We start from the raw sequence: 27,223 nt of genomic DNA, 5'->3' as shown, positions 1-27,223 counted from the left end.
GCAAGATCAGGCCTGCACCGACAGTGAAGTAGGCCTGCGACAGAAAAGTGATGAGCCACTCCACGTTCATCCAGGTGACCTGTCTCAAGTGAGTCTTTAAAGTGCCCAAATCCTTGACCCTGTCATTTACAAAAACCATGTTACTTGCCTTGCAGGATCATCAATTGATGAAGCTGGACCATCCATTAGATGATTCTCCCCCTTCAACTCTCATCAGCACCTCTGAGGAGATCACGGAGGAGGACACCGAAGATGTGTCACATCTATTGCCTGCACCATCCACCTTTGCAGAGGGGTGAACTTAGCAGGGAGGTTTCAGGGTCACTTTCTGGTGAGCAGCGCACTGCTTCTGATGCACATCAGGTGGACGCAGGAAAGTTCCAGCGATCGGGCAATCAGTGGTCTGCTGGATCCCAGGACACAGCTGGGCCCCAGCCAGATGCTGTGACTCTGGATGCGTTCGTCCCTCAGCTGCTAGAGATGTAAAGGCAGAGCGGAGAATACCAAGAGGGGTTGTCAGCGACATTCCTGCAACTGCTAGGCTGATTGGAGAAGTCCAAAAACCTTGCTGGCATTATGTAGCACCCAGACCAACATTGCAAGGGTGGTGTCTGCTGTGGAAAACTGGGTCATGTCATCAGAGCCATGGCTGGTGAACTCCAAGTCTTGGCTCAGTCTGTAAGAACCATGGCTGAGGGCTTCAAAAGCATGCTTCACACAGTGGTTGCCTCCAGATGACATTGAGGCTTCTGGAGCTCACTCCAGCTGCCCCTCTGTTCCAGGGAGTAACCCAGGGGCTATGAGCACCCGAGTGAGGGGAAAGTGCTGTAGCCCATCCCTGGGCCTTCCACCTTAGAATCTCTGGCAGTGATTAGTCCTTCTGACTCTCACCTTCCTGTCACTGGAACACCTCAGGGACAGCAGGCAGAACTGGGTGACACGACTACACCTGTACCACCTGAAAGACAGCCGGATTGCTCCAGGTACACGTCCACCAAAGAACACCCACCAAAGGCATGCCAGACAGCAGGCTGCCTCCACTTCTAATGTTCATCCTGGGGCCACACCAAGACAAAGTGGGAGGACTCGTAAGATGAATGAGTTTTAGGGGCACAGAGTGGGTATGGGTGAAGTAAGGCGCAGCATTACGGCACCCTGGGCAAGTGTGCGGTCAATTCCAGCCCCACGTGCCCCGTAGTCACAACAAAAGTGAATTAAACAATAATTCTCATATAAATTCCACACGTCTTTGGCCTTTGACTCACCAAGTTTGTAAGTTGAAACACAATTACTGTTTATTTATACCAAGAACTATCATGAAATATGCAGTAAATACAACTGGTTAATGACAAATTAATAGCTACTATCCACTTTAATGTCCTACCCTCTACCCACAGACATAAAACAGACAAACACAGAGGGGTGGAAAGAAGGATAAGGGGCAAAAGATAAGAGCCTTTGCTTCAAATGGTGGTTCTTTAGCATGCTTGCTGATTAAAGTCTCTGGTTTGCAGCCAGTAATGGTCTTCCTTGTAGAATCATTCATTTGGGGACCTAGTAGTTTAGTACTCACAGGCTTTCTGGAGAGACACTTTGGTTCTTATCAAACAGGGCCTTCAGCTCGAGGTTCACTTTAGACCATTATCGTTCTGAAGAAACACGGTCTTCCACATCAAACTCTTGCCTCCAGCTCATGGTTCGACTTCAGGCATCCACAGTCTCAGGAGAACGGCACCTAGACCTGCTAGAGAGACAGTCAGCTCTCATAGTGCCCCTCTGATGAGCGTTTAGCTGGATCTTTTGGGAGGGAGTTAGTTAGATCCCTCCATCAGGTTGCCCAAATCAAAACCAAAATTAAACTGGAACCCTTCTGACGCTGAAAACATTCCAGTGAGATCAGATACAATCACCACCTGTTACTGGGTAGAGCACGGCCTTTTGAGCCATTTCATTGGTCCACCAGCCAAATCAATCAAACCAAGTCATCACTGATACCAGTCAGCCTGCAATCAACAATCGAAACCTGAATTAAAGGCACAGGCCACTGCTTCCGTCTGCTTGAATTAAAAATACAGGCTGCCTTAAAGATATATGTCCATAAATCATCCAGGGACCAAAAATGTAACGGCAAAAATAAAAAAGGGGAAATAAGGGAATAAACAGGTAGTTAGGATTCAAAATAATTTGCCACAATCACTACTCACATTATTAAAAGCTATTGTAGTTCACAACCATCATGCCTCACAGTCATTGACCCTTCTCCCACTGGGATAGGTACTCACCAATTCTTATACTGCTTTTCCCACAGATCCTCAATACAAGATGAACGTTAAGGTCCACTCAAACCGACAGTAACAGACATCCTGGTAGGGCGCTGCCGATATTCAGTGAAGCCTAGACCTAGCCCCTTTTCCCCTTCTGGGGCAATGGAACAAAGGGATGTGGCTCCGACCCTCACTCAGATACGAACCAAGGAGCCAGTGTGCAAGAGTCCATCCTCCTGGTGCTCCTTGGGCTCTCCCTCCAGTCCATTCTGGACAACCTCCTCAACAGAGGAACTGTCCTGCTCCTCCTGGTCTTCCTCCAGTGCATTGCCCTGCTGCTGCACTAAGTTGTGGAGGGCACAGCACACAACGACAATGCAGGAGAGCCCTCTGGGAACTGTATTGAAGGACCCCATCGGACCTGTCGAGGTAGCGAAATCGTATCTTTAGTAAGCCGACGCATCGCTCTACCACAGTCTGGGTGGCACTGTGAGCCTCATTGCAATGGGACTCTGCCTTGGTCTTAGACCTCTGCACCGGCATCATCAACCAAGATCTAAGCAGGTATCCCTTGTCTCCAATGTGCCATCTCAACAGCCTGGGGTGACCCCTGGGATTTTGCAGCTGCCCCAGGACAAAACTGTCATGCATAATCCCTGGAAAGTGTGAAGAGACATGCATCACATTCATACTCTGGTCACACACCAGCTGCACATGAAGGGACTGGAAGCCCTTCCTTGGTTATCTAGGGGACTCCCTGATGCCACAGTGAGTGAATAGCCATGAGTGCCATCGATGGCCCCTTGGACCTGTGACGGACCAGCAATGGACACAAATCCCATAGCCCTGTCATCCTGATCAAGATCAAAGTTAACGTATTCTGAGACCCAGGCATACAGTACATCCGTCACCTCGTGGATGCATTTGTGTGCAAATGACAATGAGAGTCCACAGTGGTCACCCGTTGAACCGTGGAACGATCCAGTGGCATAAAAATTTAGGGCTGCCGTGACCATCATAGCCACAGGGTGCAAGGTTTGATAGAAGGTGGCACAGGTGCCACACTACCACCTTTGTGATATGGGAGTCTCCTGTTCTTCAGCAGGTCCATGAAGGACACCTGGGTCTTACACACCCTTGATCTCCTTATTCGTTGCCTTAGAGTCCCTTCTTCAGCCTGATGGATAGCTGGTCCTTGAGGCTTGCTCTGCAGTCCCCAGACTTCCTGGCACTGGATCCTCCTTGGGTGCAGCATGTTTGCACTGCTGGAGTCTGTGCTTCTCCAGCTAAGTGATCAGTATAATCGCCAGCTTCACTGGCTCCATCTTGATACATCTCAGAACACTGGAAGGGATCAGCGACACAGAGAAAAACAGGCAGGTTGGTGTTTCATCCCTGGTCCAGGATGCTGTCAACCCTACACCTTATCTAGAGCCAGCGCAAACTTACATGTCTGTGGCTGTTCCAACTTCATAGCTTGACTGGCCCCGATCAATGCCTTTGCCATTTCAAAATTGTTGATGGACTTGCGACTGGTTGATCACTCCCGCAATCTCAACACCACAGGGGGTTCTGGCAAGTTGCTTTAATGGATGCCCACCCCTCATGCGTAGGAGAACACCTATGTGATCATTTTTTTAAAGGCAGTCGGTGGGGAGCGGCTGCGAGGCTCAACGCATTTCTTCCCAATGCCCTGCACCCAACCTTTCATCCTTGATACACAACGTTCCACCCCTCTCTTGGACCTTGAGACGGTGGGCAGCTGACATTGGTAAGGCTCAAATCATGATGGCCAACTGGCTAGATGAGCAGGACTCAGAAATGTTAGAGGGCACAATTACTCTCGAGGCAGAGACATGTGACACACATAGGCAACAATCATACACAAGCTTTGTAATCCCATGAGTTAATTGCTGTCAAGCCTTTACACCCAAGACGCCTGGCTAATTTATGCATAATCTCGAATTTACTGCCCAATGGTGCCTCTTCATCCAGTCACCCCCCCCCCCCCCCCCCCCCCCCTTCCTCATTATCGCCCTTCCATCTCATCCCATCCAGCCAGCCCCTTAGGGTAGCCTCTTTCTGTCACTTCACTTCCATCCAACCCCCCCCCCCCCCCCCCCCCCACCTCATGAGCCCCACTCCACCTGCCCATACCCCGCAGGCCAACAACAGTTTAAATTATGCACTCATTCTCACTTACTTGTCACACAGACAGAAGCATCATTCATGGCAGTCAAAAGGTTTTAAATCAGAAAGCCTTCCTTTAGGATCACTCGGGCAGTTAGCAGCTGTGAAAATGGAAAGCCTTCATTCATTATGGGCTCTTAAGACAAGTAGGCTGAAGACTCCATGGCAACAAGCAATAACCGACCATCTTGGAACTGTCCCCACACACCCCCTCCCATCATCCTTGAACCATTGCCTCTTGGCAGCTGGCCAGTAGATACTGTCGCTTGTAAACCTCGGTACAAGGAGAGAGGTACTCACCTCCTTCCTCCCCCTCAGACACTGTGGCACCTGGCTTCCATGTTTAAAAGTACCAATTCCCACCCGTCTGGCATGATGCAGGTGGATGGGAACATTTGGCTTGAACTTTGGTAATGATATTAAAATGGATTCAAATTCATTCAAATCGAGTTTGCCCCTTTCCTGTTGAAATGCTTTTAAGGGTTTCAGTGGTTTAGATCTAAATTTTAGAGAGATGTGAATAAATTAAAATAAAATCACTAATTATGATTTTGTTCTTTAAAATTTTTTATTAAGAGTACCCAATTATTTTTTCTCCAATTAAGGGCCAATTTAGTGTGGCCAGTCCACCTAACCTGCACATCTCTGGGTTGTGGGGGCGAAACCCACGCACACATGGGGAGAATGTGCAAACTCCACACGGACAGTGACCCAGGGCCGGGATTCGAACCCAGGTCCTCAGGCAGCACACTTTAATTTTGTTGACCGTAGTCAATTGGTACAGATTAAATCCTGGTCTGTTTGACTTCCACATAATGGCATTTACAGAGTTTCTCAAGTTAACTCTTAAAAAAAATTACTTAATTAAAAATTGGGTACCCAATTATTTTATTTTCCAATTAAGGGGCAACTTAAAGTGGCCAATCTACCTATCCTGCACATCTTTGGGGGTGAGACCCACGCCGACCTGGAGAGAATGTGAAGGTAACAATACTCTTGGGCAGCACGGTGGCGCTATGGTTAGCACGCTGCCTCACAGCACCGAGGTCCCAGATTCGATGCCGGCTCTGGGTCACTGTCCACGTGGCGTTTCCACTTTCTCACCGTGTTTGTGTGGGTTCCGCCCCCACAACCCAAGATGTGAGGGTAGGTGAATTGGCCATTAATTGGAAAAAAGTAATTGGGTAATCTAAATTTATATTTAAAGAAAAACAACTCTTTTATCTATATAGCTCCTTTAATGGAATGAAACATAGGAATGTTATAAAGTAAAATTTGACAGCAAATCTCTCACAATGATGAGGATCTTGATTTTAGAGGTAAACTTTAAGGAGAGAGGTGGAGAGGTTTAAGGAGCGAATTCCAGAGCATAGGGCCCTGGCAGCTGAAGGCATGGCCACCAAACAGAGAGAAATGAAAATCAGGCATGTTTGAGGCCTGATCAGTTGGAGCGTAAATATCTTGGGAGAGGTGCAAGGCTGGAGGAGATTTCAGAGATAGGCCAAGATGGAGCTGTGGAAGGATTTGAAAACATTGATGAGAATTTTAAAATCAAGATAGTATTTAACTACAAGCCAAAGTAGGTCAGTGAACACAGTGGTGATAGGTGAACGGGAGTTGGTGGGAGTAAGGATTCGGATAGCAGAGTTTGGGATGACAAGAAATTTATGGACAGCAAAACCTAGGAGGTTGGCCAGGTGTGCATTGTACTAGTCAAATCTAGAGACGACAAAGGCAAGGAGATTAATAGGAACATTTTCCCAATAATATAAACTAAATCAATGGCATGGCCAAGGTTTTCCACCATCTAAGATGTCCCCCTGACCTCAATAGAGGGAGTATATGACCAAGTTGGAAGAGGTGTCTCAAAGCATACTCTAGAGTTTCTCTCACAGGAGATCTGTGTGTTCAAACTGACTCAACTTTGCAGCAGAGTATGGGGCCCCTCTGTTTCTTAATAGTTAAAGACATCCAGCCCAGGGACAGAGAGGAATGGACAAAATCTCCAGAGATGCAGCCCAATCAAGAGGGACGGACAGAATGCCTAGGCCAGTTTACCAATGGAATGGATTTAGAAGCAAAATTGTTAAAAGGCATTTTTTCAGTGTCAGCATAAATATGTCATGAAATCACTCCAAAATCCCCTTTTAACATAGTGACTAAATAAAATAGAAAAATGTGACGATTAACTTATGAAAATCAGATGTTTCTGTAAAGCGGTTTTCTTTCTCGTTTGAAGAGCACATTTAAACCAACTTCAGCTTAACAGACGTGAACCTTGGTTTAAGTTGCCCCGGTGCTGTACCTGTCTCTCTGATTCCTAGCTTCAAATTTGTTTTATAAGATTCTAATTTCTATGATTATTCTTTACACCGTTTTTAGCCTTGGTGTTAATTTTGTTGTTGCTAACTCCAGTTTGATAGGTCATTGTAGAACAAGAGTTGAGAGAAACCAAAGTTTATTAATCACTAGTATTCCATTAGTCCTGACACCTAACTACCAATTACATTAAAATATTTAGCATCACACATTAGACACTGTTGTGTTTTGTGTCCAATAACAAAATGTTTAATTAAAAGAGCTGTAAAAGCTGAAAGTTTAATTAAAATTGGAGTTACACTAATCATGTTAAAGTTTAATTAAAAAACAATTAACTGTGCTGCCTGTAAAATCTCTATGGGCTGTTCCCAGAAACGCACACCAAGATAAACATCAACTGTGGATGGAGAACCATCAACTTGGTGAAAGATGCTCTTCGGTCTGCTGGAGAAGTTGCTGATCTTCTAGTGCAAAGAGTTGTCCACGGCTGAATGTTGCCCACTTGCTGTTGACTCCACCCTAACAAAAACGCTGCTTATGAGATTATGGTCCTCAATAAGTAGTTGGTAATCACCATTATTTTAATGTAAAAATAAAACAGTTAATCTTGAAATTAAATCAGCCAAGACGAATCAAACAGAAAATGCTGGAAATGCACAGCAGCTAGCCAACATATGTGGAGTAAAGAAAAAGGTGCAGGTGATGTATTTTGCCATGTTTATGTCTTTATTATTTTTTTTTTAATTAATAAAATCTAGGAACAGGCTGTGGAACAGGACCCCCAATGTCATTATATTTAAGCCATTTCCTATATTTGTTGAATAATCCTGGAAGTCACGTTCCCCAAATGTTTGTGAAGCATGTCCACTCTGCTAGCATCATGGAGGATGCTATTTACTGCCATCTTTGTCAATCAGTTGTAGCAATCTTTTTCAGTACGGACAAGAATAAATATGAAAGAATACAAAGCTCACATTAAAAAAAAAATCTGTATCTGATTGTCATGCAACTAAATGTTTTTCAGGCCAAGGGGTAGGAGGAACCTAAAGACCAGTCTACAAGCATCTCTATTCCTAAAGTTACAGGTTGTGAAGGCCAGAGAAATGGACAATTCCATATCAGACAGGCATTGTTCAACTGATCAGATGTCTGCTAACATTGTACCAACTATCATGGAACTGATTTCCAAGTCCACATATGTGAAGTCAGCTATTAATTGCACTGCAGTTTTATTTGAACTTTTATTTTTGTTTACTTTTTGTTTGCATTCGTGAATCATCCTGTTGCTTGTATTTGGCATGTAGAAGTTATATGAAGTCAGCGGCCAAGTGGTAAATAAACTTGAATATCAACTAATTCTAAAGCTTTTGGTAGGTGGTAAAATCCAGAGGAAGATATTGTTCTAAATTTTGTGCCAATGGGTTGCTTACCAGAGAAGATAATCCTCGTCCAATTCTTCTCCCATTTTCCATTTCAGTGAGAAGGCCCTCACTTGGTTCCTTTCGTACCAATCCAAAGGTTTTGCTGCCTATCCTACACCATTATGAATTGTCTTAGGTTCCATGCTCTTCCTCTACATGTAGCCCTTTGGAAACATTACATCACCGTCCACATGTATACAGATGACAGCCAGATCATCTCTCCACTGCCTCTATGTTGTCAAGATGGCTTGCCAGGTAGCCATGTCATTTCATTCAAGTAAACACAGGGGAAACCAAAGCCATTGTCTTCAAGCCTAAGCAGCTCTGGCCTCTTTCCAGTGATTTCATCTCTTGTTAGCAATCACTTGTCTCACGTTGAGCCAGATTGCTCACATTAACATACATTTGAGCTCAGCTGAGCTTCCAACTCCATGTCATCTTCATCACAAAGTATTGATTTCTGCAGGGCCACATCACCTGCTATCTTCTGACCTCAAGGGTATATTTTGCCTGCTTTTGACCACCATAACATCGGTCACTTTTGTTTTCCCCTCAGCTTATCTACTCCTGAAACAAATGTCTTTGTTAGCTCCACAATTGACTATTTCAATACTCTCTTGGCTTGCCTTCCACACTTCATAAACTTTAAAGTAATTTAAAACTCTACTGTTTGTACCCTATTCCATCTCACACCACACCCTGCTCACATCACTTCTGCCCTTCCATACGTGCATTGTCGTTGGACCTCATCATCTCCAATTTAAAATTCCACATTTAAGTCCCTTCTTCGCCTTTCGCCTCTTCATTACTATATTCTCCAGTTACCCTCACCATCATAAACTCTTTCTTTGACTTTAGCCTCATCCCCACCCTCCGTTTTGCCCCACAGGTGATGGCCATGCATAAAGCCACCCAATGCCTAGGCTCTGAAACTTTCATCACATGCTCTCCAGTTCCTTTAAATCTATTACTTTTACCAAGCCTTGGATGGCCATACCCACAATGTTTCTTTGTAGTGTCCATTTTTCTCAGATTACACTGATATTTTGCTGCATTAAAAGGTGCAAGTGGTTACAAACACCAAAGCTGGAAGAGTTTGATGTGATGGCAATTATTATCCACGAGGGGGTGCTGTTTACCGTTTTTAGATTTTAGGAGATAAAGCAGGTGATTATTTTGAGCAATTTAGATTTACTTTATATACAACAGAGGAATATAGGCTTTTTTCAGAAATGTGCAGGAAAATCAGAACTGATAAGTAATAGTAGAATGTCAAATGGCAAAATAAAAATGTGAACACATTGCAGCGTTACATACCATTGGTGTCATATTTCACACAATGGAAGGTAGTTGTGGCTGCTGGAAGTCTATTATCTCAGCCCTGGGATGTTGGTGCAGGAGTTCCTCAGGGTAGTGGCCTGGGCCCAACCAATAATGCTTCATCAATGACCTTGCCTCACTTATAAAGGTCAAAAGGGCGGATGTTTGCGAATGATTGTACAATATTCAGCACTACTCACAACTCCTCAGACAGTGGAGTATTTCGTGTACAGAAGTAGAAAGACTTGGACAGCATTCTGGCTTGGGCTGCTAAGTGGCAAGAAACATTCACGGCACACAAGTGTCAGGTAAAGGGTGGCACAGTAGTTAGCACTGCTGCCTCATGGTGCCGAGGACCCAGGTTTGGTCCCTGCACTGGGTCACTGTCCGTGTGGAGCTTGCACATTCTCCCCGTGTCTGTGTGGGTTTCATCTCCACAACCCAAAACCCAAAGATGTGCAGGGTAGGTTGGGCCATGCAAAATTGTCCCTTAATTGGAAAAAGAAAAATCAAGTGTCAGGTAATGACCATCTCCAACAAGAGATGATCTAACCATCTGCCCTTGACAGTCCAGATTACCAGCACAGAATCCTCCACTATCAACATCCTAGTGGGGCGGGGGTTACCATTGACCAGAAACGAAACTGGACAAGCCAAATAAATACTGTGGCTATAAGTTTGGTCAGAGGCTTGGAATTCTGCAGAGAATAACTCACCTCCCGACGCCTCAAAGCCTTTCCATCGACAAGTTAGGAGTGCAATAGAATGTTCGCCACTTGTCTGGATGAGTGCAGCTCCATCACTTTAGAAGCTTGACACCATCCAGAAAAAGCAGCCCGCTTTATTGGTAACACATCCACCACCTTCAACATCCACTCCCTCCACCACCAACACAGTGGCAGCAATGAAAACCATCTACAAGATGCATTGATACAATGCATCAAGGCTTCTATGACAGCACCTTCTAACCTCCAGCCTCTATCGCTTAGGACAAGGGCAGCAGGTACATGGAAACAGCACCAACTGCAAGTTCTCGTCCACACAACATCATGACTTTGAAATAGTTCCTTCACTGTCACTGCATCAAAACCATGGAACTCCCTCCCCCCTCCCTTACAGCATTGTGGGTGTACCGACACCACATGGGCTGCAGCAGTTGACAACAGCAGCACATCATCATGTTCTCAAGGGCAATAAAAGTGCTGGTTGAGCCAGCTATGCCCATGTCCTTTGAAATAAGTTTAAAAATGTACAATATGGGCAGCACGGTGGCGCAGTGGGTTAGCACTGCGGCCTCACGGCGCCGAGGTCCCAGGTTCGATCCCGGTTCTGGGTCACTGTCCATGTGGAGTTTGCACATTCTCCCCGTGTTTGCGTGGGTTTCGCCCCCACAACCCAAAGATGTGCAGGGTGGTGGATTGAACACACTAAATTGTCCCTTAATGGGAAAAATTAATTGGGTACTCTAAATTTTTTTTTAAAAATGTACAATATGCACTGCAACTTACTAAGGCTCCTCAGGCAACACCTTTACCTAGACCTTCTGGAATGAAGGGCAGCAGATGCATGGGAACAGCACCACCTTCAAGACACACAACGCTCTTACTGGTGTGGGTTGCACGGGAGCAGTGATTAGCACTGCTGCGTCAGTGCCAGGGCCCCGGGTTTAATTCCAACCTTGGGTTACTGTCTGTGTGGAGTTTGCCCATTCTCCAGGTAGTCCGGTTCCTTTCCACAATCCAAAGATGTGCAGATAAGGTGGATTGACCATGCTAAATTGCCCCTTAGTGTCCAAAAGGTTACTATGGGTTATGGAGCTAGGGCAGGGGAGTGAGCCTAGGTAGGGTGCTCTTTCAGAGGGTCGGAGCAGGGCCGAATGACGTTCCTCTGCACATTTGGGATTCTATGAAATTGGAATTATATAGTCATTCCTTCACAGTGGCTGGATCAAAATCCTGGAACTCCCTTCCCAACAGCACTGTGGGTGTACCTACACATGGATTCTAGCAGTTCAAGGGGGCAGCTCACCATTATCTTCTCAAGGGAATTTAGAGATGGGCAGTAAATGCTGATCTAGCCATAAGTGCCCACATGCAAGGAACAAGTAAATAAAAAAGCCAAAAATTGCCTATGTTGGTTTTGTCACCGTTATTGAAAACAAGCACACTAGCCTGCTCGTGATTTCCCTCAATGTTTATCAATGCTGTAGAAATCTCCTTTAATTGTGTTCAGCACTTTAAGCCAGTTTTCAACATCCGTCGTATTTATATTAAAGTCATTAATTTTGTCTTGGTTCACGATTGTGGGATAAATTTAGGGTTTACACCAATGAAAATTTGGTGGAAGCAGTCATTCAGAATATTTATTACTTTATCACTCCAGAGACACAAAAACAAAATCTTGGCAACATTACAATTCAGTAATGAGTGCTGTGCTGCCTGTGATGCCATATTTTGGACGAGAACTAACCCATTTAAATGGTCGACTTCGAATCTATATGTGTAGAATCCACTTCAAATAAAATCTAGCACTGCACTTGTATAGTGATAATGAATTGACAGCAGCTGGCATGGGTTATCCAGATTGGAATTTCAGCTTTACTCCTTCTGTACGGTACCAATTTTTCTAGCTTTCTGCTGAACTTTAGTAAAATGAGATAAAGAACGATTCTTAATCTTCCTTAAAATGATAATGGTTCAAGAAATAAAAGCTATGCAGAGTTTTTGGGCAACACTCAACCCAACTATATAATTTAGTTACTGAAGATTGGTTTTAAAAGCTTTTTTGCTGTACGTCTCAAATGGCTGTTGCACTTTCAATTTTGCACAGTGCAGATTTTCTCAAACACAATACCAAATGGCCTTTTCAGTGAGGAATAAGTCATTTGAAAGACATCGATCAGAAATCAATCACTTTAATTGGAACCAGCAAGAGAAAAGGTGAGTTTTATTTCTTACGTCTGTGTACAGTGAAGTATTTTCAATGTATAATGTAGTTGTAATGAGAATGTACTGAAGGCATTCAGTCTAGTCACTACAATATTAATGACCCAACACTGCTTGCACTCCTTGTTCTCTGGTAATCACATTCTATATCCTCAAGGGACCATAGATCTTCGCAGTGTTGGCACATGCAACACAAGTGGAATGCTAAATGAATTTCATTTTCCCCAATCATTTTTAATAACAGCAGTGTTGATACTTGGAATTCTGAATCACTCAGGGTTATTGTTAAAAGTACACTGTTTAGGTGGCAGCACTAAATTCTTATTTGGAAGATCTGTACTTGAACCTCAGCTAGTGACTGTGTTTCATCAGCTCTTGATGAGATTACTTGCCAGAATATTTTTAGTGGATTGCTCCATCATGCCAGACGTGCATTTCACACTTAGCTCCAATAACCTACCTAAAACCTTTACTACATCCTGCAGGATTTCACATCATTTTGGAATACGTATTTCTGGCAGCGTACAATTAAAGAACACATTTAAAAAATATATATATTCTTTGCCTCATTTTTCAAGAAGAATGTCCTACAGTACAGTTGTGAAGTAGAAGCATTAATTTTAATATTTTACATTTAAACTAAGATGGCACGTGTAGAAATTTCTATTGCTATGAACTGCATTTATAGAAGGCAGCTTTTTCAGGTTTAAGTTACATTCCAATTTAATATGCATAAAATATAAAATATTTGTTTTCAATAAAGCCAACAAAATAACACGTTGTAACCTCTCCAGTCCCGAAATACATTGTTCAGAAAGACTAGTTCTGAGGAAATTCTTTGAACAGATCCTTGCATCATTTTAGCATAGTAGCAGAAAAATGGAAAATACAGTACTTTGGATAAGTGAAGCAATTGTTATTACTGCTTTGTCATGTGTTATCACTGGTTTATATGTTTCAGGTAAATGTTTTCCAATTTCCCCCCCACCTGGGGTTAGGCATTCTTAAGTCATTCTATAAATCTAGCAAACTGGGAAATCCTGATACGCCTGTGATACAAAATTAATTACAGCCATTTTAAATATTGATAATACTCCTAACTCGGAGGATGCCAAATCTAAACAGTGTCTTTGATTATTTAAAAACAATGGACAAAATTTAGTTCTGAACAGTGAATGAATGCCGGTGACATTTGTTTGGCTTGTACTTTTCTATGGACATTTCCATGGCAAGTTGCTGCCAGCCCACCATCAAAAAGTACAATGCCCTCCGGAGGACATCTGGCCTCGGTGCGAACAGGGCAAACACTAGTGTCTCTTTAAACAATCCAATTGAAGAATCAATGAACCACCAGTCTGAAGCACAATGTCAGTTTGAACAGTGAATTTAATGTCAAATCAGGTACAGTGCAGAAAGTGAAATGGACAGAAAGAAAGGCATGACAGAAAGAAAAAGAGTAGAAGAAAAATCTTCAATTGTTTTTAAATCTCCACAAGCTGAACACTGATAAAAGTTCATTTTAAGAGTCAGAGTGGTCATGCCCTTGACCCAGACTCATCACACCATTAAAGGCTACTGAGACTGGAATGGATATGCCCCAATCACTTCTGATAAGTTTAATCAAAGGCCAATTTAATGCAGAAAAGAATGACCACGGAGACCATGTATGTTTAAGAGAAAAATTCTAATCTTTCTACCCTCCTTTCCAAAACTTACCACCATTCAATGTACTTGAATGTCGATTCGAAATGCAAGATAGTATTATCTGCAACTTTTGAATTTTTACAGTCACGTCCAGCCCAATAGCTTTCAAAAGCAGCATTGTCAGGATCCATATTAACTGAGATTATAAAAAACAATCATATTGACCAATTTCAAAGTAAAAGGGTAGGTTCCTTTAAAGGGGATATAGGCCACTTAGGTTTGATATCCAGAGACTAACAAATGGGCAGTTTTTGAAGTAGTACAAAGTTCTTTGAACCTTTTCTTCCCGGCAGCATAGCAGTGTAATAATGATGTTTAAAAAGAAACACAGGGGCAACGAATACTCTTGTCTGGTGATTTTTCCAGGCTCAAGAGCTGATCTTTGCATCAGTATCAATTTCCTTAGTCATATGCAAAACATACTTTTCATTCACAATTATACATTTAGGCCAACACTCTAACACCTAAATAAGCAGGTGTTGATAAAGCAGGTTTTTGTTCAGCCTGAAACTGACACTTCCAAACAAAATGTTCTTCTAATATTGTTGTTGAAAGTTTAATTATTAGCATCAATTTGCAAAAAATTAGAAACCAGCACTGAAATACTGATAACATTTATCGGAGTGCAGATTGAAGTTACTTCCAACATGACAGACACATATTTGGTCATGTAACACCGTTTAATTACAAACATTTGTAAAAGTAGTAAACTCAGTTTTCAATAAGGTAACAGCATATTCAAAAGCAAAACAGTAAAAAAAAACAGATTTACTTACAAATGCTATTATTTGCAACATGGTAGGGTGGTTGTCAAAACGAAACCTTTCTTTCTCTCAGCTTCATAATTAGGATTATTTGTATTTCTGTTGCTTAGAATATCAGAAAGAAACTGACAAACACAGATGTCCAGTTTTGAAATAAATACATGGCCCATTTGAAATAGTTCAAAAAGTCTCTCAGAACAACTTTCTTTGAGATGTGACCTTCATTTACTGCACAAAACAACTCAAATTTTCATGGATTGCTCTGACTTGATCCTGATGGGGGAAAAAAGTAGAATTGGTGACTTTTATTACCACAATACCACAAATGCAAACACTCTGCAATACAATTACTATTTCAATGCAGAAAAGAATAACCATAGAGACCCTATATGTTTATAAAATATATTTCACGTTAAGCTTTCCACCCTTCTTTCCGAAAGATGCGGACACTTATTAGGTTATGCCTTCTGGTACCCTTCCCAAGTGACTTCTGAATAAGGTATGAGAGCGAGTGTCAGCAGGCTATGTAACAGTGGAGAGTATTACAAGCTCAACATAATCCTGTTCTATCAGTGGAAGAAGTTAGGTTGTGGTTAAGGGTTCCCCATTCTCCCTTTACCTCCACATAGCTGTGTCTCTACTTAGCTGTGAATTACAAGCAAATGACAAGAATTCACATCATGCAAAATTAACTTTAATTATTCAACCTGTTCAGCTGGTTTTATTTTGAACAATTGTACAGATGACAACTGGGCATAGGTATAAATCAATAGAACAGTTTAATTTATGCTTAGGTGCACTTGCTTATTAGATTGTCACCTTTAGTGAACAATGTTGCTAATTTAAAACGTTACAGTGCGTAGACAGCAATTTTGTTTACCCTTATCAGTTTTCTCTGTAATATCTTTTGCGTCGTCTTCTTCTTCAGCATCTGCAAACAGTTCAGTCATTATTACGTTGATTAAAGATAGACGAATTTAAAGAAAAGGCATTTGAGATATGTCCCTCTTAGTGGCCATATGATTTAACACGCGTTTCTTAATTTACATCTGCAGAGTTGTGAAACCATGATTTTCTGAATGAAAATGTGTCACATTTTCTACCATAGGTATGATATTCCTCTCGTGTCATCCTTCATAGAATAAATCAACGGAGAAGGTTTTCCACAGAAAATCAGCGTCTTGTTATTCACATTTTTGTTTGATGCAAGATACAGCAAAGATTTACTCTCACAGCAGGGGGATAAAAATGAGGCCAGAAGCAGGATGAGGTCTTAAATACAACATACTACTCGAACATCATCTGATTCCTAACAACAGATGCTACAATCTTGGTAGAGACTAGTAACATTATTTTCAATCCAGAAACCCAGGTACTTACTAAAACTATCAATCCATAAGGTTCATGGTTTAAACAAAATAATTTTACTACACAAAAACCGAAGAATATAAACACTAAGCACTACACTCTATCTTAGTCAGTGAGATTAAAGATATTAAAAGAACAACAAACACAGTTACATAGTTTCTAAAATGGACTTAAAACAAAAAGTTGCCGCCCTGATTCCACACTGACCGATGAAACCACAGCCGGGCTCATGGAGTACTGAGTCAGCGAGAATGAAAGAGGCGCCAGTAACATTGTTCTCAAATACATCCCTCTACACGAGACCTCCGCCATCCGCCCCACACTGACCTCTCCTCCACAGCCCATTTCCTGACTGTTTCAACATTCGCCGCCCAGTAATAATTCAACAAACTCAGAAGCACAAATCCCCTTTACCACCTGCCCCTCTCCAAAAACACCCTCCTAATCTGGGGTACCTTACCTGCGCATATAAAACTCCCAAATCACTATTCACTCTTCCAAAGAAAGACATGGGCACAAAAATTGGGAGATTCTGGAAAATTAACAGAAACTTCGGCGAGACCGTCATCTTTACTGTCTGTACGTTACCAGCCAGCGAAAGTGGTAAAACATCCCATCTCTTAAAATCCTCCTTCATCCCATCCACAAAGTTCGTCAAATTCAACTTTTGCAATTGGGCCATCCGTATACCCGAATATTGAAAACTTGACTTGACCATCCAAAATGCCCCCCCCCAATAATCAACCTGTGTGTGTTAACATCCGGAACCTTTACCAGCACCCTCTTCATAAAATCTATATCATCCTATTTGGGGGCATAGATGCTCAACAACACCACAGGCACACTCTCCAACTCACTATCATGTACCTACCCCTGGATTCCCCACTATACTGCCAGCTGAAAAGGTCACCTTCTAACTAATCAGGACGGCAACTCCCCTCGTCTTCAGATCTAACCCTGAATGAAACACCCTTTCCTCAATCTCGTCTGATGACAACCCTCAGATGCGCCTTTTGGATGCGTCTTTTGCATGAACACTACATTTGCCTTCAAGCTGTAAGTGGGCAAAAACACAGAATCTTTTGACCAGCCCATTCAGTTTCTGAACATTCCAAAACACCGGTCTAGTCAGCGGGCACTACCCAACCCCACCGCCACTGCCCCCTCAACCCCCACCACGTGCCCCACCCTGATACGCCGGCTTTATCCATGTCTCAATGGGCACCCCAGGCCAATGTCCTGCCCACCTACCAGGTCCCCTCACGGTGGCCACCAGTATCCAACAGCCCCCGAACAATACCTTCAATGTCTCCTCTGCCACCTCCCCAAACACAGAAATGAAAAGTCCCGCCTCCCCAGGCCCACCATTCCCACTCACATCAAACAAATCCTGCCTCCCCAAGCCCACCATCCTCCACCCACGCCACCATCAAATAAAACCAACATAGCACAATACCCAACCCAACCCCCCTCCCCCCGACCCACAGCTGGGCTGGTTTAGCTCACTTGGCTAAAATCGCTGGCTTCTAAAGCAGACCAAGCAGGCCAGCAGCACGCTTCGATTCCCGTACCAGCCTCCCCGGACAAGCGCCGGAATGTGGCGACTAGGGGCTTTTCACAGTAACTTCATTGAAGCCTACTCGTGACAATAAGCGATTTTCATTTTATTTCATTCAGCTGTTCCTCCCACTTCACTTTTGTTAACTAATCCCGACCCCCACAAGCAAAAGACCAACTCTCTCTGCACAAAATCACCCTCCCGCCCAACCCAACCCCTGCGCCACACCAAGCGCCTCCACCCCACCAGGTCGCTCCTCACGTTGCCCACCAACCCCCACACATTTTATGTTACAAACATGACTACCCCAACACAGGGAGGCAAAAAAGATACAAAACACTACCTTTACACAATTAACTATACAGAATGAGTAGTAAAAACCAAACAAAATATAACAACCCCATGCGAAAACAAACAGTATCTCCCCCGGCCCCCTCCCGGAAGTACAACATTTCCAGTCCGTTACGTTGATGAATCCAACCAAATTGCAATGTCCTCAAATGTCCCCCAATCCTTGGTTCCTTAAAGTGGCTTGCATCCTCCAGCATGTCGAAGTAATACTCCTGTCCCCCGTGCGTGACCCACAGACGAGCAGGGTACAGCACCCTGTTCCTGAATAGGGCCGCCTTGACTGTATTAAACCCTGCTCACCCCATGGCCTGCTCCGCTTCACATTTTGGTAGATACGAACCGTGTGGCCGTCCCAAATGCATTCATGTCTCCTTCGCCCACTTCAGAATCCTCTCCTTATCCAAGTATTGATGCAGCCCGACGACAATCGCTCTTGGCAGCTCTCCCGCTTTCGGTTCCTCAACGACCTGTACGCCCTATCCACTTCAGGAGGACAGTCGAAGAAAAAGCGTCTCAAACATCTTGGCCACGTACTTCGTGTCTTCTGCCTTTCACATGATAGGATGCCCCCAGACGCTTCACAGGAACATTATGAAGAAAAATATGATGCATAGCTCCACAAGGTGATATTGGGGCAGATTACCAAAACCTTGGTCAAAGAAGGTAGGTTTTAAGGAGTATCTTAAAGTAGGTGAGGGGGTGGAGCAATTTAGGGAGGAAATTCAGAGCTTAGGGCCCAGGCAGCTGAAGCTATGGTCATTAATGATGGAACAATAAAAATCAGGGGTGCTCAAGAGGCCAGCATTAGATGAACACAGATACCTTGGAGGGTTATGGGGCTGTAGATTAGAGAGATAGGGAGAGGTGAAGTAGGAGGGATTTGAAAACATGGATGAGATTTTAAAAATCAAGACATTGCTAACCGAAAGTTAAGGCAAGGAAGTGAGCATAGAAGTGATGGGTGAATGGGATTTCCTATAAAGACTCCAGCGCTTGACTTAAGCGAGTGGAGCTGAGAGCCATACGGAGATATCATCCAGCGTGTGAGTAAGAGAGAGAGAGAGAGGGAAAAATCAGTAACTGCAAAAATGTTGACGTGATCAGAGGATCAAAATGGGAATTCTGAAAGTGCAACTGTAACTGTAAGGAGATAGCTTTTTCCAGCAATGTATGCAGTGGTGTAGAAGGGGTTGTGGGTGGAGAGTGTTACAAGCAAGCGATCAACAATTACCTTACCTGATTGATACAATGGCACTAGCAAGACCACATGAGATGGCAAGATAAAGCGATGGCCATGAATATGGATTGGGGACATTACAGGGTGACTTATAGAAGATAGGAGGACAGTGAACTCAAGTGAAGAGAGTATGATGAGTTGGGATGGAGTGCAGTGTATTTAAAAAGGACAGTCCATGATCTAATCATCCTGTATGGATTTGTTTTCTTCTTCTAACTTCTCGTTTGTTCTGATAATCCCAGGTCCAATGGTCACTGAATCAACTAATGAAAACTATATTTCACAAGTCTAGAACTTCAATATCCTTTAAAGTGTTTAATCAAGCTAATCAATTTTGTAAATGTTGAGATTTTCATCTTGTATCCCTAAAGGAAGGGATTTTTCAGTTCATTCACTTCTCTGCCTCAAAGCTAAGGGACCCAGGTTCAATTCCAGCCTCAGTTGTCTGTCTTGTGTGGAGTTTGCACTTTCTCCCGTGTCTGTGTGGGTTCCCTCCGGGTGCTCCGGTTTTCTCCCACAGTCCAAAGATGTGCAGGTTAGGTAGATTGGCCATGTTAAATTGCCCCTTAGTGTTCAAAACGTTAGGTTGGGTTACAGGGATAGGGAGGAAACGTGGGCTTAAGTAGGTGCTTTTTCCAAGGCTGGTGCAGATGGACCAAACAGCTTCCTTCTGCACTGGAGGGATTCTATTCTATGCCTCCAAACCCCAAATTATGTGTTCTTCCTCTTTACTTGTTAAATGGAATAATCTTTATTGCTGTTCTCTGTACATTATGGAATCAACCTACTGTCACTTACAATATACCAACGCACTCAATGCAAAATATGCATCCATTATGAAAATGCATCTTCAAGTTATTACTAAATGCACACTTTAATGGACTGGCATGAGAAGGTTTGGGTAATGCAAGTCACTTCCGTAATAGAGTGGTTTTCACTTATTTCCACCTCTCGATTAACTGCAACAAGATGTGTTTTAAACTCTTGGTCATGGAGGACAATGAAGGTTGGATGTTTCTGGCAATGAACTTAGTGGGTTTCTGGCTTTTCCAGCAGAGGTTGTGGTTGAGCCCATGTAGCGAAGATATAATATGGTGAAATTAATCCCACTTCTCTACATTAGGTGAATTTTCTAAGTAAGGTTCTTCTTTTTCTTGGCGAGATCTCTTCCCTCTGTGGTCTTTGTACCAGGCTGACTGCCCTAGCTCATCTGCCAAGACTTCGGTTAATAGTGTGTTTCTTTGCATAAGCTAGTTTCTGTCATATGACCACAGTATTAATCGTCCTACTGTCCACACAAATGGTTTGTTAGGCTAAGCGACTGTCACACATTGGAGAATGTTCGATATCCCCAACAGCATTCAACTTATGAATAGCGCCCAAATATCTTTATTCGTATTTTCATCTCAATGAGGCCTGGAGGTGTATCAGATATCGTTAGTCTCTTCAATTGAATTGGAGGATTTTTTGGGAGGCGGGGAGAGGGAGAGAGAGAAAGAGCGAGAGAGAGAGGCGGGGGGGGGGGGGGGGGGGGGGGGGGGGGGGAAATCAGCATTTCGGAAGGCCATTTGCATTTTAAAGTGACTTTCCAGAGACATACCCAGACATGTCAGTCCATGCGTTTGTACAGAAAGCAAAAAAGGTCACCTGACACCCGGAATCCATCGTGTCAAATTGACCTTCTAAATTCTGCCTTTTAAAAAGTAGAGCGTTCATCCTCTTCACAACTTCACACGTATTTTACACTGGCTCAACAACTTTCAAAGTATACAGTAGAACACACTCAAATCCTTCACCCTACAAGTGCAACCATTCTCTTTCAAACCACACCAGGTTTCTTCCGATCAGTACTATGAATATTAAACTAACATTTAGCATTTTTCAGAACTCCGAATGTGCATATTTTGCTTCCCACACAATTGGATTGCAGTATATATACACACACAATGTATCTATTTAGTTCAAATAAATAGGGATGAATTTTGCAGTCCACAGTGAAGCAATGGCACTTGCCACTGACCTCAAACATAGCTGTTCCCAAAGATCCAATGATCTTGGGGAAGTACCCAAGTCAAGGGAATTGCCACGCCTCCAGCAGCAGTGATGTCAGCAAGAAGTATAAGCAGCCAATCACATTGTAATATTCACATGGACAGTAAAGCAGGAATTAATTATCCCTCACTTTTAATTTTTTCAGATAACAAAATAAATGATTGGAAGAAAAGAGAGCTAAAATACCAAGCTTAACAAAAAGAGTGTTTTGTTTTTATTATGGAGAAATGTGACATTGCACGAACATCAAATGTTTTCATCAAATGTTTTTCAGGGCCAAAGAAGATGTTTAGCAGTAAAATGAACTTAGTACACAAATTTAAATATCCAGTCACACTTGATTCATAATGCTGAAAATTACAGCAAGTCCAAATAGCATAAAAGTGGATTTTATTTGTCAATTAACTGATTTGGGATTGTATTCTGGGGAATCTCAATAGCATGTCTTTGGAAGAGTGTAGAATTACTGACAGCAAAGTTCCCTGCACAGGAGGCTGGATTCTCCGGTCGGCGATGCCGAAATCACGTTTGGCGAATGGCCGGAGAATTACATTTCCAGCCAGAATCGGGGCGGCGCTGCTTTTGCGATGCTCCGCCCCCTCCAACACGCCACATATCGACGGACTCAGGCCATTGCCTGAGGCCCGCTCCCCAATGCTCTGCCCCCGACCGACCGAGTTCCTGATGAGTTGGGACACGTGTGGTCTCATCCGTCAGGAACAGACTCAGTCCAATGCCGTCAGTCGGGGGAGAGCCGATCCGCGGGCCGGGGGGGGGGGGGGGGGGGGGGGCATTATTCGGGGCTGGGGGCACTATGGTGGGGCGGTCCGGGGTGCGTGAGCCAGCCAAAGGGGGGGGGGGGGGGGGGGGTGAGGGGGGGGCTATTTTGCAGGCTTGGTCTGTGAGCAGCCTCCGCCATGAAGCACGGGCCAGTCATTGCAGGCCGCCGCCGCGCGCATGTGCAGCCATGGACCGGGCAATTCTCCAGGCCGTATCGGTAGCTAGATTCGGGTGCTCTATACTGCCGCCCTGCTAGCCCCCAGCAAAACCGGGCATCTGTGGCCGTTTTGCACCAGTTTATCTGTACCACCGTTCCCACTCCGGCGTGGGGACACAGCCCCAGAATTGGAGAATCCAGCCCATGGACTTCCAAGATTCCTGTCAGTTTCAGTACAGCAATGGTGACGATTGAGTTGGCGCCAGTGTCACTGCAAAATTCAGGCCTTAGTGCACTCACCATTTTGTCTGTCTTCTGGTTGCTTCTTTTCTTCTATTCGTGCTCGCTTGGTACTTTTCTTATGATTTCCAATATTTCTTCTACCTCCTTCACCTTCATCTTCAGAGTCTGAAAATTCCTCATCACAGGCGATTCGCTTATCAGAAGCTCGGACTGCAATAAAGCAAATAAAATCATATGCCAAGGTCCATGTTCTGATTCAGAAATTTAGAGTTCTTTCATATAAACATTTACAAATAAATGCATGGTTATAGAGACAGTCAAGCAGACAGACAGACTTGCATTTATACAGTGCGCTTCATGATCTCAGAAAGTCCAAAAGCACTTTGATCTACATTTAACGTTTAATTACTGTTGTAATGTAGAAAATGGAACAGCTTATTTTCCACATAGCAAGATCCCATATAGCAAGACCACGTGTCAAGCAAATAACCTGTTTTATGTTGATCAAAGGGATAAATAACAACCAGGCCAAATGACAGAACTCTTGTCATTCTTAGTAAAAATACTCACATGGGATCTGTTACTTCTACTGAAGATTACTTGGTTTAATGTCACCCAAAAGATATCTTAAACAGATTATTTTGGAAAATATTTATATTCAAGTTTTGATCCATCTTAAACAGTTATGACTCCCTCAGTACCACACTAGGGTGTCAACCTAGGTCTTGTACTCAATTCTCTAGAACCTTCTAACTCAAGCAAGAGGGCTACCAGTGAGGTATTTTGGCTTAAAGGTACACAATTTTAGTCTGAAGAAAGAAAGGACAGAAAAACAATCAAATCTCAACTTTAATAAAATTAAGCAAGCACTTATTTTTTTAAATTTAAGTACCCAATTCGTTTTTTCCAATTAAGGGGCAATTTAGCATGACCAATCCACCTAACCTGCACATCTTTGGGTTGTGGGGGTGAAACTCACCCAAACACGGGGAGAATGTGCAAACTCCACTCCAGAGCCGGGATTGATCCTGGGTCCTCGGTGTCGTGAGGCAGTAGTGCTAGTCACTACACCACCGTGCTGCCCTAAGCAACCACTTTTATTATGGAAATAAATTATCTTGCGAACTCCAAATTATAACTTCTGAAGACAGAGGCATTTTTGACTATCATTTCAGCTTGTTGCATTCATATGATTCTTAGGGGGCTTGACAGGGTAGATGCGGAGAGATTGTTCCCCTTCTGGGAGAGTCTAGGTTCAGAGGGCATAATCTCATAGTAAGGTGTCACCTTAAGACAGAGATGTGGAGGAATTTATTCTCTCAAGAGCAAAGTGAATCTGTGGAATTCTTTACCTCAGAGGGCTTGTAGAGGCTGGGTTAAGTATGTTAAAGGCTGAGACAGACAGATTTATAATCAGCAAGCGAATCAAGGGTTATGGGGGTAAGGCAAGAAAGTGGAGTTGAGGAGTATCAAATCAGACTTGATCTCATCGAATCTTGGAGCAGACTTAATGCCCTACCTCTGCTTCTACGTCTTATGGTCTACATAAAGATGATTTCTGATTTCAATAACCTTCCCAATCTATAACTTTATCCGAGCCTCCAAAAACCTGGTCAAACTCCAATTATGGTCTCTTGTGCATACCCAACTCTGTTGAACAGAGGCCATACCGACAGCAATTTTGTCCTACGTTCTGGCCTTTTCTTTCTCTCCCTTTCTGTCTTTTCACCTCCTCCGCCTCCTTTGAGGACGTCCTTAAAAAACATCTTTTAATCAACTCTCCAAAGATCTCCATCTTGTACTCGTGTTAATTTATGTCTGCTTGCACTTCTGATGAATATTTTTTTACATTAAAGCTAGTGTTATAAAACATCAGTATATTCCCACTAACTTGAAATTCGTTTGTCAGGATCATCTTCCTCCTCGTCTCCACTGTTTTCTTGAATAGCATCCTCTGGAATAGCCTGCATCTGGGCACCAGGTGCATGAGGCAGCATACGTAGATTTTCAAATAAACGTATTCTGTAAAAGAGACAGGACAAATTACGCAAAAATCTCTTTTCTAGAACAATTGTACCATTTGAAATAGAACTGGGAAAATGTATATCTAAACATAAGATACTGTGGCATTTGGAGTAGTGCGTGCAGTCCTGGTCACCTCACTATAGGAAGTAGGTGATTGCACTGGAGGGGTTACAGAGGAGATTCATCAAGATGTTGTCTGGGATGGAGCACCTAATAAGGAGAGACTGGATAGGTTTGGATTGTTTCCTTTAGAGCAGAGAAAGCCGAGGGGGGTAGAGGGTATTAATGAGCTGTATACAACTATGAGGGGATTGGACAGGGTAAATAGGAACCAGCTGTTTTCCCTGTTGGAGGAGTCAATCCCAAGGGGCCATAGTTTTATAGTGTGGAGATTCAGAGGGGATTTGAGAAAATTGTTTTTCACTCAAGAGGGTGGTGAGAACCTGGAATACACTGCCTGGGAAGGTAGTCGAGACTGGAAACCTCACAACCTTTAAAACGCACTTGGATGAGCACTTAAACCAACATCACCTTCAAGGTATGGGACAAGTGCTGGTAAGTGGGGTTAGCGCGAGATCAGGGGTAGTTTTTGTTGGCACAGACTCGATGGGCCGAAGGGACTTTCCTGCACTGTTGGACTCTTTATACACTAAAACTATGGAATTGGAACATGTTAATTATTTTACAAATAGCTAAAAGGCTTTCATATATGAGCAAAATTCCATCTCCTGTCAAGGTACACTTTCAAACTGCCGTTGAGTGCAACGGTGGTGTGAGTGGCCTTGGTCAGTAGTTGCTGCCCATTCCTAATTGTCCTTGAAGACAATTCTTTAACCACGATGTGGAGATGCCAGCGTTGGACTGAGTGAGCACAATAACAAGTCTTACAACACCAGGTTAAAGTCCACCAGATTTGTTTTGAATCACTAGCATTCGGAGCCCAGCTCCTTCCACAGGTGAATGAAGAGGTGGGTTCCAGAAACACACACAGACACGTGTGTATATATACCGTATATACTCGCGTAACATGCGACTTTTGAGCACCTAATTTGAAGCCTAAATTTCGGGGGTCGCATGATACGCGAGGTACAAAGATCGCGGGTGTGAAATGCTGGCCAAGATAAGTCACATAGCATCCAGCTGGCTTTACTAGCGTCGTTCAGCCACTTGCCGTTTCCATTCATAAAAACATGACTGGAAACGTCAAGTGGCTGAACATCTTCCCATCAGAATACTACTCTTCAGATTGTGCAATTCACCTAACAAGGAAGTCTTTCGGGACTTGAGAGGGGAAACTGGAGCACCCAGAGAAAACCCATGCAGACATGGGAAGAACGTACGGACTCTGCACAGACAGTGACACAAGCCTTGAATTGAACCTGGGAACTCTGGCGGTGAAGCAACAATGCTAACCACTGTGCAACCAATCTGCAATGCCCATTGGTAATACCATTGAATGCCAAAAGGCTAAATCCTTCCTTGTTGAAGAGGACCTTGTTGAAAAGAACTGTTACTTGCCATTGTGTGGCATGGATGTCACTTGCGACGTACCAGCCCAAGCCTCAATGCTGTCCAGTTCTTGCTGCATATGCACACTGCTGTTTTAGTGTCTGACAAATTGCAAATGATGTTAAACATTGTGCAATCATCAGCGAACATCCCTACTTTTGACCTTATGATGGAGGGAAAGTAATTGAGGAAGCAGTTGAAGATGGTTAGGCCCAGGGCTGTCCATTATAGAAATGCTCTGATTTTAATTTTCATTGATGACAGTGAAAATGAGATTCGGGTGGTATCCACAACAGCAGTTTTACATGACAATAGCAAGTTATGGTGCTCTTCACCTCAGATTTTGAGTGCTGTAAGTGCATGTTAATACATTTGAGATCAGGAGTGGCAATTCTTCAACAAGTAGACAATTATGGTTATTTACAAAATAAACATACACACTTTTCCTCTGGTTATCACATAGCTATATATGTTAATGATCAACACTTGCAATTCTCGTAATTCAGTTTTTCAGTACTATTATGGTTAAAAGATATTTTAACCATATTTCCAGAGAAAAGATTTGAAAAGAGCTACATTGGATTGTTTTTTATAATTTAAAGTATCCAATTCATTTTTTCCACTTAAGGGGCACTGCATTGCCAATCTTTGGGTTGTGGGGGGGCAAAATCCACGGAGTGAATGCGCAAACCTCACATGGACAGTGACACAGAGCCGGGAACGAACCTTGGACCGTGGCGCTGTGAGACAGCAGTGCTAACCACTGCACCACCGTGCTGCCCCGAATTGTTAGTTTTAAAGTATTCACATAAGTTTTTCAAAAAAAAAGAGATGCAAGATGGCTAGATGTTGAAGTTGTTTCCCCCAAAATTCAGAACAATAAGCTATTCAGTACCCTGACTTAGAAATCAACAATCACCTTGTGTTTATTAAGCAGTATATAATGGAGGCAACTAGAGTCTCTGTCTGCTGGCTGGGGAGCCAGCGGCCATCAGCATCACCTCTTTTACGGATTT

The 27,223-nt window shown here is 43.3% G+C and overlaps 1 protein-coding gene across 2 annotated transcripts in view; it reads right to left on the bottom strand.

The window, feature by feature from the left end:
• Positions 1-13,827: 13,827 nt before the first annotated feature.
• Positions 13,828-27,223, bottom strand: part of LOC119967303 (histone deacetylase 2-like) — a 94,400-nt gene continuing 81,004 nt past the window's right edge. For both annotated transcript variants that reach the window (XM_038799649.1, XM_038799650.1), the window contains 4 exons: positions 24,565-24,695; positions 22,731-22,883; positions 15,808-15,858; positions 13,828-15,200 (listed from right to left, as the gene is read on the bottom strand). In XM_038799649.1, coding sequence (XP_038655577.1) covers positions 15,178-15,200; positions 15,808-15,858; positions 22,731-22,883; positions 24,565-24,695 — 358 coding nt within the window. In that variant the 3' untranslated portion in view covers positions 13,828-15,177. The remainder of the gene's footprint in view (positions 15,201-15,807; positions 15,859-22,730; positions 22,884-24,564; positions 24,696-27,223) is intronic.

This window comes from Scyliorhinus canicula, chromosome 6 (assembly GCF_902713615.1).
Source record: "Scyliorhinus canicula chromosome 6, sScyCan1.1, whole genome shotgun sequence".
In the NCBI taxonomy this organism is placed as follows: Eukaryota; Metazoa; Chordata; class Chondrichthyes; order Carcharhiniformes; family Scyliorhinidae; genus Scyliorhinus; species Scyliorhinus canicula.
This window is presented reverse-complemented; position numbering and strand designations above follow the sequence as displayed.